This window comes from Arachis duranensis, chromosome 1, assembly GCF_000817695.3.
Source record: "Arachis duranensis cultivar V14167 chromosome 1, aradu.V14167.gnm2.J7QH, whole genome shotgun sequence".
Classification (NCBI taxonomy): domain Eukaryota; kingdom Viridiplantae; phylum Streptophyta; class Magnoliopsida; order Fabales; family Fabaceae; genus Arachis; species Arachis duranensis.
The window spans coordinates 56,442,020-56,454,282 of record NC_029772.3 but is presented as its reverse complement, the minus strand read 5'-3'; the positions used below and the strand labels follow the sequence as shown (position 1 = coordinate 56,454,282).

The 12,263-nt window shown below is 39.0% G+C and overlaps 2 protein-coding genes and 1 non-coding gene across 3 annotated transcripts; 2 read left to right on the top strand and 1 right to left on the bottom strand.

Moving 5' to 3' along the window:
* The first annotated feature begins 2,040 nt into the window (after positions 1-2,040).
* LOC107490148 (uncharacterized) lies at positions 2,041-2,457 on the top strand. Its single transcript, XM_016110919.1, has one exon. It carries the CDS (start codon positions 2,041-2,043, stop codon positions 2,455-2,457), a length of 417 nt encoding a protein of 138 aa, XP_015966405.1.
* Positions 2,458-7,157: 4,700 nt separating this feature from the next.
* On the bottom strand, positions 7,158-8,159 carry LOC107490138 (uncharacterized). The gene has a single exon (XM_016110909.1). The coding sequence runs from the start codon at positions 8,157-8,159 to the stop codon at positions 7,158-7,160; it is 1,002 nt and encodes a 333-aa protein (XP_015966395.1).
* Positions 8,160-8,751: 592 nt separating this feature from the next.
* On the top strand, positions 8,752-8,858 carry LOC127742491 (small nucleolar RNA R71). The gene has a single exon (XR_008003769.1). It is a non-coding gene; the product is annotated as a small nucleolar RNA R71 (small nucleolar RNA).
* Positions 8,859-12,263: the final 3,405 nt, after the last annotated feature.

The window sequence follows — 12,263 nt, the reverse complement described above, 5'->3', positions numbered from 1 at the left end:
TTGAACGCCAAGTTGTAACGTGTTTTTGGTGTTCAACTCTAGTTCGTGACGTGTTTCTGGCATTTGACTCCAGAATGCAGCATGGAACTGGCGTTGAGCGCCAGTTTAAGTCATCTAATCATGAATAAAGTATAGACTATTATATATTCCTGGAAAGCTCTGGATGTCTACTTTCCAACACCGTTGAGAGCGCACCATTTAAAGTTCTGTAGCTCCAGAAAATCCATTTCGAGTGCAGGGAGGTCAGAATCCAACAGCATCAGCAGTCCTTTGTCAGCATTTTATCAGAGTTTTGCTCAAGTCCCTCAATTTCAACCAAAAATTACCTGAAATCACAGAAAAACACACAAACTCATAGTAAAGTCCAGAAATGTGAATTTAGCATAAAAACTAATGAAAACATCCCTAAAAGTAGCTAGATTATACTAAAAACTATCTAAAAATAATGCGAAAACGCGTATAAATTATCCGCTCATCAGTTGACAAGGCAAAAGTAGGAATCATAGAGAAACTGCCTCTACCAACTAATGTGAAAGCTGTTAGAAGTTTCTTAGGGCATGCTGGATTTTATAGAAGATTCATCAAGGATTTTTCCAAAATAGCTAAACCACTAAGCAACTTGCTAGTGGTTGATAACCCTTTTAATTTTTATTAAAGTTGTAAGCATGCCTTTGAAACTTTGAAAACTAAACTCACAACAGCACCAATCATCACACCACCAGATTGGGAATTACCTTTTGAACTCATGTGTGATGCAAGTGACCTTGCAATTGGTGGTGTGTTGGGACAAAGAAAGGGCAACTTGCACCATGTTATCTATTATGCAAGCAAAGTATTAAATGAAGCATAGAAAAATTATACCACAATAGAGAAAAAATTATTAGCTGTAGTCTATGCTTTTGATAAGTTTAGACCATACTTGATTGGATTGAAAATTCTGGTTTATATTGATCATGTTGCCCATAAGTATTTGATGTCAAAATAGGATGCTAAACCCAGGCTCATCAGGTGGATATCACTCCTACAAGAATTTGACATTGAGATAAAAGATAGAAAAGGGAGTGAAAACCAAGTTGCTGATCACTTATTAAGGCTGCCACAAGGAACAGGTCAAGAGGCTTCCCAACTAGTGAATGAAAGCTTTCCAGATGAACATCTCCTCTAAATCCAGCAAGCACCTTGGTTTGCTGACATTGCAAACTACAAAGTGGGAAGAAAGATTCCTCAAGAGTTCACCAAGCAACAAGTGAATAAGCTGTGTAATGAAGCCAAGAAGTTCTTATGGGATGAGCCATTCTTGTTCAAGAGGTGTCCAGATGGAATGATTAGAAGGTGTATCCCTGAAAATGAAATGAGAGACATATTATGGCACTGTCATAGTTCAGCTTATGGTGGACATTTTGGACCAGAAAGAACAGCAGCTAAAGTGCTTCAAAGTGGATTATATTGGTCAACTATCTTCAAAGATGCTAGAGAATTGTACACCAACGTAATGAATGTCAAAGAGCTGGAAGACTAACAAAGAGAAATGAAATGCCTTAAAACTTCATTTTGGAAGTGGAATTGTTTGACCTCTAGGGTATAGATTTCATGGGGCCGTTTCCCCCATCCTATTCCTTCAAATACATTCTGGTAGCATTGGAATATATATCCAAGTGAGTAGAGGCCATCGCAACAACCACCTGTAATGCACCAATTGTTCTTCAGTTCCTTAAAAGACACATTTTCACCAGATATGGAGTGCCTAAAAGCCTTATCAGTGATGATGGCAGCCACTTTTGTAACAAACAAATGAAAAAAATGCTCCACAAATATGAAGTAATTCACAAAGTGCCCACACCATATCACCCTCAAACTAATGGCCAGGCTGAATCGGCTAATAGGGAGCTGAAAAGAATCTTGGAGAAGACAATTAAAGTCACAAGGAAAGACTAGGCAAGGAAATTGGATGATGCCCTATGGGCGTATAGGACCGCATTCAAAACCCCAATTGGAAAGTCACCCTTCCAGCTAATCTATGGAAAATCATGTCACCTTCCTATGGAGCTAGAACATAAAGCTTACTGGGCCACTAAGCTCCTCAATCTTAACTCTCAAGCAGTAGGAGAGAAAAGGCTATTGCAACTCAATGAGCTATATGAATTCAGGTTGGAAGCTTATGAGAATGCAAAAATATACAAGGAGAGGGCTAAAAAGTGGCATGACAAGAAAATCTTAAAAAGGGAGCTCAAACCAGGACAACAAGTGCTCGTATATAATTCCAGGCTCAACGTGTTTCCTAGCAAACTCAAGTCCAAATGGATTGGTCCTTACTTGGTGACAAAAGTTCTTCCTTATGGGAGCCTTGAACTTCTGAATGAAGCCACAAATGACACATTCACAGCAAATGGTCACAGAGCCAAGCACTACCTGGGAGGATCTTGGAACAAAGAAGAAAGCATCCAGGAGCTGGGATAGGTAAAGATGAAGGACGTCAAGCTAATGACGATAAATAAGCGCTTGTTGGGAGGCAACCCAACCGGAGGTAGTTTTTTTTCTAGCTATTTCAATAAAGAGTGAAGTAGATTTCTCTGCATTGTAAGGAACTAAGTTTGGTGTTGCACACCAAAACAATTTAAGAGTGAATGTGTGATTCTAAGTTTGGTGTTTCACCACAAATCTCATCAAGAACACATTACATTGCTCTGTAAGGTTAATTACCAACTCCAAACAATCAAAGAAACTACTTAACACTTGCTTAGGTTCTAATTCATAATCTGCTTTCTTTAAAAGCAAAAGGTTTCATGTATAGCAACTTGCTGCATCATAGACAGTGGCTAGGAGCTAAGTTTGGTGTTCACACACCAAAGTAAGTTCAAAAGCTTACAATTATTCATGCATGCTAACCATATTTCAAGTGCTTGGGGAACAAGCAACTTCCAATAATTATGCAGGAAAGGCATTCTTGAATGAATCATACATCATCACCAAAAAAAGTACAAAAGTTATAGATGATGATGACAAAAGGAAAGCTGGAAGACACTCCCAAGAGGTTGTATCATCACTTAATTCCTTTTGCTTTGAAATGTTTTAAATTTCTGTGTACCCTACTGATTAGTTAAATTAGTGAAACTTTTTTATGTCTATTAAGTGTTCTGGTTTAAGTGCTTGTTTTCAACTTCATCTACTTGAACTTCTGTCTTGTATCCCTCTGCAATGAATGAAAGAACAGTTCTTTGAAAAGAAGGATTGAGGAATCAGGCATTCAACTTCAGGATTTGGGCATTGAACGCCAGAGAGGGAAGCGTGCTTCTGAACTTGTGCCCCCCTATTGGCATTGAATGCCAGGTGGCCATTCAGCGCCCAGAAGGGAGCTGCCAACATTTTTCTTTCTTACTCCAGGCTTTTCTAAACTGCTCTGAATTTCACCTAAAATCATAAAAACACAAGAAAAACTTGAAGTAGTATCCAAAGGTGATTTTTTCACTAAAATCAAGTAAAAGTAAATAAAATCTAACAAAAAACAATATAAAAATAGCTAGAAAAAGGGTATAAGATGCTCACGCATCACAACACCAAACTTAAACTGTTGTTTGTCCTCAAGCAACCAAAAAAAGTATAGGACCAAATAAGAGAAAACATACAAGATCAGAGTTGTCATTCAAGCTCAGGTCTAATTACTGAATGGAGCTATTAACACTCTATTTCTGAATAGCTTTGGCATCTCACTCTCGTTTGAAGCTCAGAAATATTGGTGTCCTTAAGAACTAGAACTCGGATGATATTATTGGTTCTCTTCTTTAGGCTCTAGTCGATTCTTGAACATAGTTTTTCTTTTTCTTGGTGCTTTGCACCTTTGAGCCTAGCCATGACTCTAAGTGTTTTGTTTTCAAGCTTAACTTGATACATAAACACCATAAGCACTTAACTGGGGGAACCTTTTGGGTTTGAATTTTTCTTTTTATTTCTTCCAGATAGTGGTGTTCAGAGCCTTAGGCATACTCTGTAACAGCATTGGGTCATGACCTTAAGTGCTTAGTCTCAAGGGTTACTTGACACCTTCACACAACAAGCATATGGTTAAGGAAAACCACTTTTTTGAGCCTTAGATCAGTTTTGATCCTCTTAACCATTGATGCTCAAAGTCTTGGACCTTTTTCTTTTGATTTTTCTTTTTTTTCTTTTCAATTCTTTTTACTGTTTCTTTTGCTTCAAGAATCAATCATTTTCTTATTTTAGAGAATCAATAATATTTCTCTAAATTCCTATTCCTCAATAACCAATATACTCAACTCCACTATCAAACATGAATAGTTAATTCATATATTTAGAAATAAAGATAGTGCCACCACATCAAAGTAATCAAAATGACTCATAATATGACTCAAGATCTCATGCATTTTACTACTTCTTTTTCAATAGATTTTTCTTCAAGCTTAATGCGTAATACATAAGACATCTTGAAAACTTTTTTAAAAACAAACTACTAAACTAAAAAGCAAAGAAATCCTAAGAATGATCATGCAAGCCTAGAATAGAAAACAGATAACATAATGAAATACTAGGAAAATAGAGATAAAATAAAGATAGGGAGAGTGAAGCTAGACCACCTCAGTGATGGTGGTTGCTACTCCCTCTAGAGTGCTTAACCTCCCCAATGTCACTCCCCTGCCTCCTCTGCTCCTCCATCATTCTCCTTTGATCTTCCATCATCTAATGGAGGAAAGCAGACTGGTCCTGATACTTCAGCCTTAGCTGATCAACTGATGATGTCAGCTCCCCTAAAGATGTGGTTAACTGATCCCAATAGTCCCGAGGAGGGAAGTACATCCCTTGAGGCATCTCCAGAATATCCTGTGGAGGTGGTGGAACTAGCTCTTGTTGTGGTCCTTGTATGAGCTCCTTTATGCTCTCCATACCCTTGTTTGTGATTGTCCTCTCTTTCTTGATCAGTGTATCTCCCTCTTTGTGAGCTCCAGCTACTGCACATAAGCGATAAATGAGATGAGAGAATGCCAGCCTCACAATGGTAGAGGGCTTGTCAGCTACTCTGTAAAACTCCTGAGGAATCACTTGATACACCTCTACCTCATTGCCAAGAATAATGCAGTGAATTATCACTGCCCGCTCAATTGTAACCTCAGAGCGGTTACTTGTAGGGAAGATAGAACGTTGGATGAACTCTAACTATCCTCTAGCTACTGGCCTAAGGTCGAGCCTACCTAGCTGGTAAGGTCGACCTTGAGCATCCCTCCTCCACTGAGCTCTAGGTACGCAGATGTCAACAAGAACTTGATCCAACATTTGGTCAGTGTTGACCCTGCGAGTGTATGAATAAGGGTCATCTTGTGAGTCTGGCAACTGTAGCGCCACCTTCACACTCTCAGGGCTGAAATCCATGATGTGTTCTCTGATCATGGTGCGCCAATTTTTCAAATCCGGGTTCACGCTTCTATCATGCTTGGCATTGGTGTAGAACTCCTGCACCACCAATACTCCAACCTCAGTCACGAGGTTGGTCAGAACTTTCCAATTCCATCTCAGAATCTGATATAAAATCTCCGAGTACTCATCGTCCTTCAGCTTGAAGGGGACCTTGAGAATCACCTTCTTCTTCCTCACCACATCATAAAAATGGTCTTGATGGGCCTTGGAGAGGAATCTTGTGAAATCCCATAGGATTTCTAAGTACTCATCGTCCTTCAGCTTGAAGGGGACCTCGAGAATCACCTTCTTCTTCCTCACCACATCATAAAAAATGGCCTTGGTGGGCTTTGGAGAGGAATCTTGTAAAATCCCATGGCTTGGAAATGGGGATTTCTCCTTTCTATTCCTTGAGGACTCTCCAGACTTTGGTGCCATCGAGGTAAGATAAAAGAAGCAAAAAGCAAAACGTCCACCACTAAACTTAAAAACTTTGATCGTCCCCGAGCAAATAAAAATATAAGATAAAAGAAAGTAAAGAGAACAGAAGAAGGGGATAGAGGAGATCGGGTATAGGCTTTGGCTTTTAGTGTGAAGAAGTGGAAAAATGAAGAAAGGGAAGGTGTATGGTGAAGAATATGGAAGAGGGGAAGACTAGTGAAGGTTTGGTGAAAGTGGATGAAGTGATGGGTATTTATAGGAGGGGTTGGGATGGGTTTGGTTATGGGAAGGGAATGGGTGGGAAAAGTTGAATTTGAATGTGGTTGTTGGAAAGAGAGATAGATGGAATTGATGAGAGGTGATTGGGTGGAGTGAAAGGTGAGTTGAGAGAATTAAGGAAAGTGATTAGGTGATGGGATGGATGAATGTAGATGGAAAAGTGGACGAAAAAGGAGAGAGAATGGATAAGATTGAGCAGTGGGGTGGTTGGTGGTTAGGGTTATCCATTGGCCAAGAAAGCTTTGAAATTCAAAATTTGCATGCTGCCTCCCCCCTAGGCATTGAACGCCTGGTTGGCGTTGAACACCAGCAGGGGGATCTCCCTTTTTTTTCTTTTTTTTCTGGCGTTCGCCCTAAGAGGATCAAAAATTGGCATGGAACTACCCCCTTTTGGATGTTAAACGTCCAACCTTCTACTCCCCCTCGGGCACTAAATGCCAGCCTAGCATTCAATGCCAGTAGGGGCTCTCCTCCAGAGTGTGTTGTTTTTCCAGTTGCGTTTTTCTATTTCTGTTCTGGGTACTATACATGATCACAAACATTAGCAAAATGAGGAAAACTATGAAAATAAATACAGAATACTTAATATGAAATCAAAATCAAATAAACTAAAATAGAATAACAAAAAGTAAAAGTAAATTATAGGATACATATGGTTGGGTTGCCTCCCAACAAGCGCTTTTTTACCGTCATTAGCTTGACGGACAGCCCTTTACGGAGGTTCATAGGGGCTCAGATCTTCACCTCTTTATTGTGAACTTCCTCCCTGTGCTCTCATAAATTAGTTCAATATGTTTCAGAGATAGGAGCCGGTTCACAGTGTGTGGTACAACTGGACTTCTTGTGAAAACTACTCTCATGCCAAGTAAGAAGTCTTTAGTAGGAATCTTCTTGTTCTTCTATCCCTCGGGTACTTTCTTCGTGGGGCCTCTTTCTTCAATGGTGGGTAGTGAATGCCCAATACCAAACTTGGGTTTATTGTCATTAGGCTCTGTATGGCTTTCCACTAACTGAGAGGGCTTAACCATTGAGCTCTATATTCTAGTACCTCCTTTATCTGAGAGAGGTTGAGGTTTGGGAATCTTGAACAACAAATAGTCCTCATGCATCATCAGAACTATCTCTCCTATCTCTACATCAATTAAAGCTCTCCCAATAGCAAGGAATGGCCTTCCTAGGATGTTGGAGTTATCCTTGCCTTCTCCAGTATCAAGTATCACGAAGTCTGCAGGGAGGTAAAGGTCTTCAACCTTTACATGGACCTTCTCCACTACTCTATATGCCGGCTTTAAGGATTTGTCTGCCATCTTCAATGAGATCCTTGTAGGTTGTGCCTCTTGGATTCCCAGCTTCTTCATTATAGAAAGAGGCATTAGATTTATGCTTGATCCAAGGTCGCATAGTACCTTCTCAAATGTGATGGTCCTTATAGTACAGGGAATCAGAAAGCTTTCGGGATCTAGCGATTTCTGAGGTAGCTTCTTTTGCACTAGAGCATTGCACTCCTTGGTCAGTACCACAGTTTCATATCCCCTCAGGGCCTTCTTCTCAGAGAATACACTTTTCAGACAGGCCATATAGGGAAGCATCTTCTCCAACACCTCGGCAAAAGGAATATTGATTTGTAACTTCTTGAAGACTGCCAAGAATTGAGCAAGTCGCTCATCCTTGGTCTCCTTTTGCACGTTCTGAAGGTCTTGAATTTCAAGCTCTTTCATGACCACTGAGGCATGTACAAGTGCACTCCCAGTCTCCTCTGGAGCCTCTTCCTCTTTCAAATCCTTAGCAGCATCCTCTTTCTTGAGTTCGGCCTTCTTTCTCATAGTAAGAGCTTTGCACTCCTCTCTTGGATTTACCTCTATGTTGCTTGGAAGGGTGTTGAAAGGTCTCTCAGGTATCTTGCTGCTCAACTGACCCACTTGTATTTCCAAGTTCCGAATTGAGGACTGAGTCTCTTGCATAAAGCTATGAGTCGTCTTAAAAAGGTCAGAGACTATTGTAGCGAAGTCAGAGAGGCTTTTCTTAGGCGTCTTCATCTACTACTGAGAGGGTTGGAACTATCTGTTGTTGAACCTATTTTGATTGGTTCCACCCTGATTATTGTTAAAGCCTTGTTGAGGCCTCTGCTACTCCCTCCCTCCAAAGTTAGGGTGATTCCTCCATCCCTGATTGAAAGTATTTTTATAGGGATCATTATTGGGATTTCTAGAGGAATTTTCCATGTAATTTACTTCCTCCCTGGTGGACTAAGCAACATCACAAACGTCCCCTTAAGGGTAACTCCCAGTTATGTCATAGGATGCATCTTGTGTACTGACAGCTGAAACTTGCATCCCGGTTAACTACTGAGAGGTCATGCTTATCTGCTAGGACATGGGCTTATTCTGTGCCAAAATGGCATTCAGTGTGTCCACCTCCATGACTCCTCTCTTCTGAGTAGTCCCAATGTTCACAGGGTTTCTCTTAGAAGTGTACATGTATTGGTTGTTGGCAACCATCTCTATAAGCTCATTCGCCTCTTCAGGCGTCTTCTTCATATGTAGTGAACCACCTACAGAGTGATCCAGTGACATCTTGGCCATCTCAGAGAGGCCATCATAAAAGATTTCCAGCATGGTCCAATCTGAAACGATGTCAAGAGGGCATCTTCTATTCATCTATTTGTATCTCTCCCAGACTTCATAGAGGGACTCTCCCTCTTTCTGTCTAAAGGTCTGGACATCTATTCTAAGCTTACTTAGCTTCTGGGGTGGAAAGAACTTGGCCAGAAATTCATTGACCACCTTTTTCCATGTGTCCAGGCTCTCTTTGGGCTGAAAATCCAACCACAGCTTTGCTCTGTCCCTTACAGCAAAAGGAAAGAGTATGATCTTGTAAACCTCAGGGTTCACTCCATTTGTCTTGACAGTGTCACAGATATGTAAGAAGTTAGATATGAGCTTGTTGGGGTCCTACTGCGGGAGTCCATAAAACTAACAGTTCTGTTGCACTAGAGTGACTAATTGAGGCTTGAGCTCAAAATTATTGGCACCAATAGCAGGTACAGATATACTGCGCCCATGGAAGTCAGTAGTGGGTGTAGTGTATGAGCCAAGCACCTTCCTTGCTTGCTCTTTAGCGTTCAGATTCCCTCCATTAGCTACCATAGTGATCTCTTCAACTTTCTTCTCAAAAGTTTCCGTGAGATTCTCTCCGGCTTTGTAAGCTTTAGTTTGTTGCAAACGCCTCCTTAAGGTCCTCTCAAGTTCAGGATCAAAATCAAGAAGGGGTTCCTTGTCCCTGTTCCTTCTCATAAACAACAAGAAACAAAGAAAAAGTGGGAGTCTCTATGTCAGAGTATAGAGAACTCCCAGTGAGATTTTCAAAAAGAAAATAAAATAAAATAAAATAAACAATCAACTAAAAATTTTTGAAAACAAGGATGAACAAATAACCTAAAAAGATTTTCAAAAATAAATTAAAACAAATTAAAAATTTATGAAAAGGAAAGACAAAACCTAAAGGGACATCAAACTTAAAAATCTGAAATTAAATGAAAATAAATAAGCTAAAAATCAAAAATTAAGAAAACTAAACAAAATAGAAACTAAAAATTAAAAAGAAAAATAATTAAACAAAAAATAATAAAAATACCTAATCTAAGCAACAAGACAACCGATAGTTGTCAATAACGAACAATCCCGGCAACAGCGCCAAAAATTTGGTGCGCGAAATTAAAACTCGCACAACTTAACCGGCAAGTGCACTGGGTCATCCAAGTAATATCTCATGTGAGTGAGGGTCGATCCCACAAGGATTGTCGAACTAAGCAAGCAATAGTTATCTTGTTGGACTTAGTCAGACAAACAGTAAAAGTTGTTTGTAGGTGTAAAACGCATAAACAATAATAGGCAAATAAATAAGAAAAGCAATAAAAGGTTTGGTGTAAAACAATGATAAGAAAACAGTTAAGGTCTTAGAGATGTTTATCTTTCCGGATTAAAACGTCTTGCCAACTATTTTAACAATGAGTGATTCATTCTATGGCAAATCATAAGTGACTAAACCATAATCTCTTAGTGATTTAATCTCCCCTAATCCTCATCAAACACCACTCTCGTAGTTACTCAATTCCGATTAGAGGGTTAAGTTCAGAAAACTAGTTTAGCACTATAAAAACCCAAATTACTCAAAGCTAACAGGATTATATGTCACATATCCCAATCAGTTCATGTAATTATCAATTTAGGAGGAGTGTTTTCAAGCTGTAGCTCAGGCGAGATAGCTCTCTCGATAATCACAAGCGCTCTTGTAGAAAACACAAGAAAAACACAAGAAAAACTCAAAGTAGCATCCAAAGGTGATTTTTGCACTAAAATCAAGGAAAAGTAAATAAAATCTAACTGAAAACAATATAAAAATAGCTAGAGAAAGGGTATAAGATGCTCACGCATCACACCTTTTCTAAAACTTGGACTTTGCCACCCTTCTCGGGTCCCATCCAAACTGTTTCTCAAACTCTTTTCTTGATAAATCAAATTTAAACATAATACTTTTCTCAATAAAACTCAAGACATAATCATTTCTTTAATAATTCAAAAATCGGCTAATATAATTCTTAAAACTTTTGAAAATTTATTTTGACCCCCAAACTTTGTAGAAATTACACTTCAATCACTAAACTTCTAAAAATTTTATTTTAACTCACAAACTTTCTTTTATTCAACATCTAGCCCCAAAACTCTTTCTTAATTATATTTTGGTCACAAAATAGTCAAAACATGAGGATTTTGTATTTTCAAAAAATCAAATCAAACTCATCAAAAGTTCATCCAAATTACTTGTTTTTTAACTAGTTTTTAAACGGTTTCGGTAACTGATTTTTCACAGCTTTTAATTTAATATCGCCGCCATCAAACCTCATCAAATTTATCTCGAAATACCACATCACAACCGCTCCAAAATAATCAAAGCACCCCAGCTGGCTGTTCATACATAGCTAAACCAAAATCTCAAGCAAACAACAATAATTTAACAAAAATTCAACATAAACTTAGTCAAACTCAAATAATAATCAATCAAACCAATATTCACTTATCAAATTCACATTTAATTATTATAAAATTACTAAATCCTGCCTCCGTATGAAATTAAACAACAAAAATTTTTGAGAATCTTTTTTATCGAGCTGCTTGGTGCACGAAATTGTGATTTACACATTTCACAACTCCGGTGCCACTAACCAATAAGTGCACTGGGTCGTCCAAGTAATACCTTACGTGAGTAAGGGTCGATCCCATGGAAATTGTTGGCTTGAAGCAAGCTATGCTTATCTTGTAACTCTTAGTCAGGATATCAATAATAATTCTTAGTTTTATTTGTAAAAAGTAAAAGAACATGAAATAAATGATACTTGTTATTCAGTAATGGAGAATAGGTTGAGGTTTCGGAGATGCTCTGCCCTCTGAATTTCTGCTTTCCTACAGCCTTCTTCTTCAAACACGCCTGGCTCCTCCTATGGCAAGCTTTATGTTGGTGGATCACATTTGTCAATGGCTACCATCCATCCTCTCAGTGAAAAAGGTCTGGATACAGCTTTCACCGCAGGGCTAATCATCTGTCGATTCTCACTTATGTCGAATAGGATGCCTTCATCCTTTTGCACAGTGTCACTGTGCCCAACAGTCGCGAGTTTGAAGCTTGTCACAGTCATCCCTTCCCAGATCCTACTCGGAATACCACAGACAAGGTTTAGACTTTGCGGATCTCACAGAATTGAATGTTCTATTGTCAGGAGAGACAATCAAACTCGTGAATCAAGAGCCCAAGAGATACACACTCAAGCTGTTGCAGGTAGAACGGAAGTGATTGTCAGGCACGAGTTCATAAGTTGAGAATGGTGATGAGTGTCATGGATCATTACATTCATCACATTGAAGTATGAGTGAATATCTTAGAACAGAAGCAAGCGCGATTGAATAGAAAATAGTAGTAATTGCATTAATGCATCGAGACACAATAGAGCTCCTCACCCCCAACCATGGGGTTTAGAGACTCATGCCATCAAAGGTACAATAAGGAATGTAAAAATGTCATAAGTTACAAAGTAAATCTCTAAAAACAGTTTTTATACTAAACTAGTAACCTAGGTTTACAGAGAA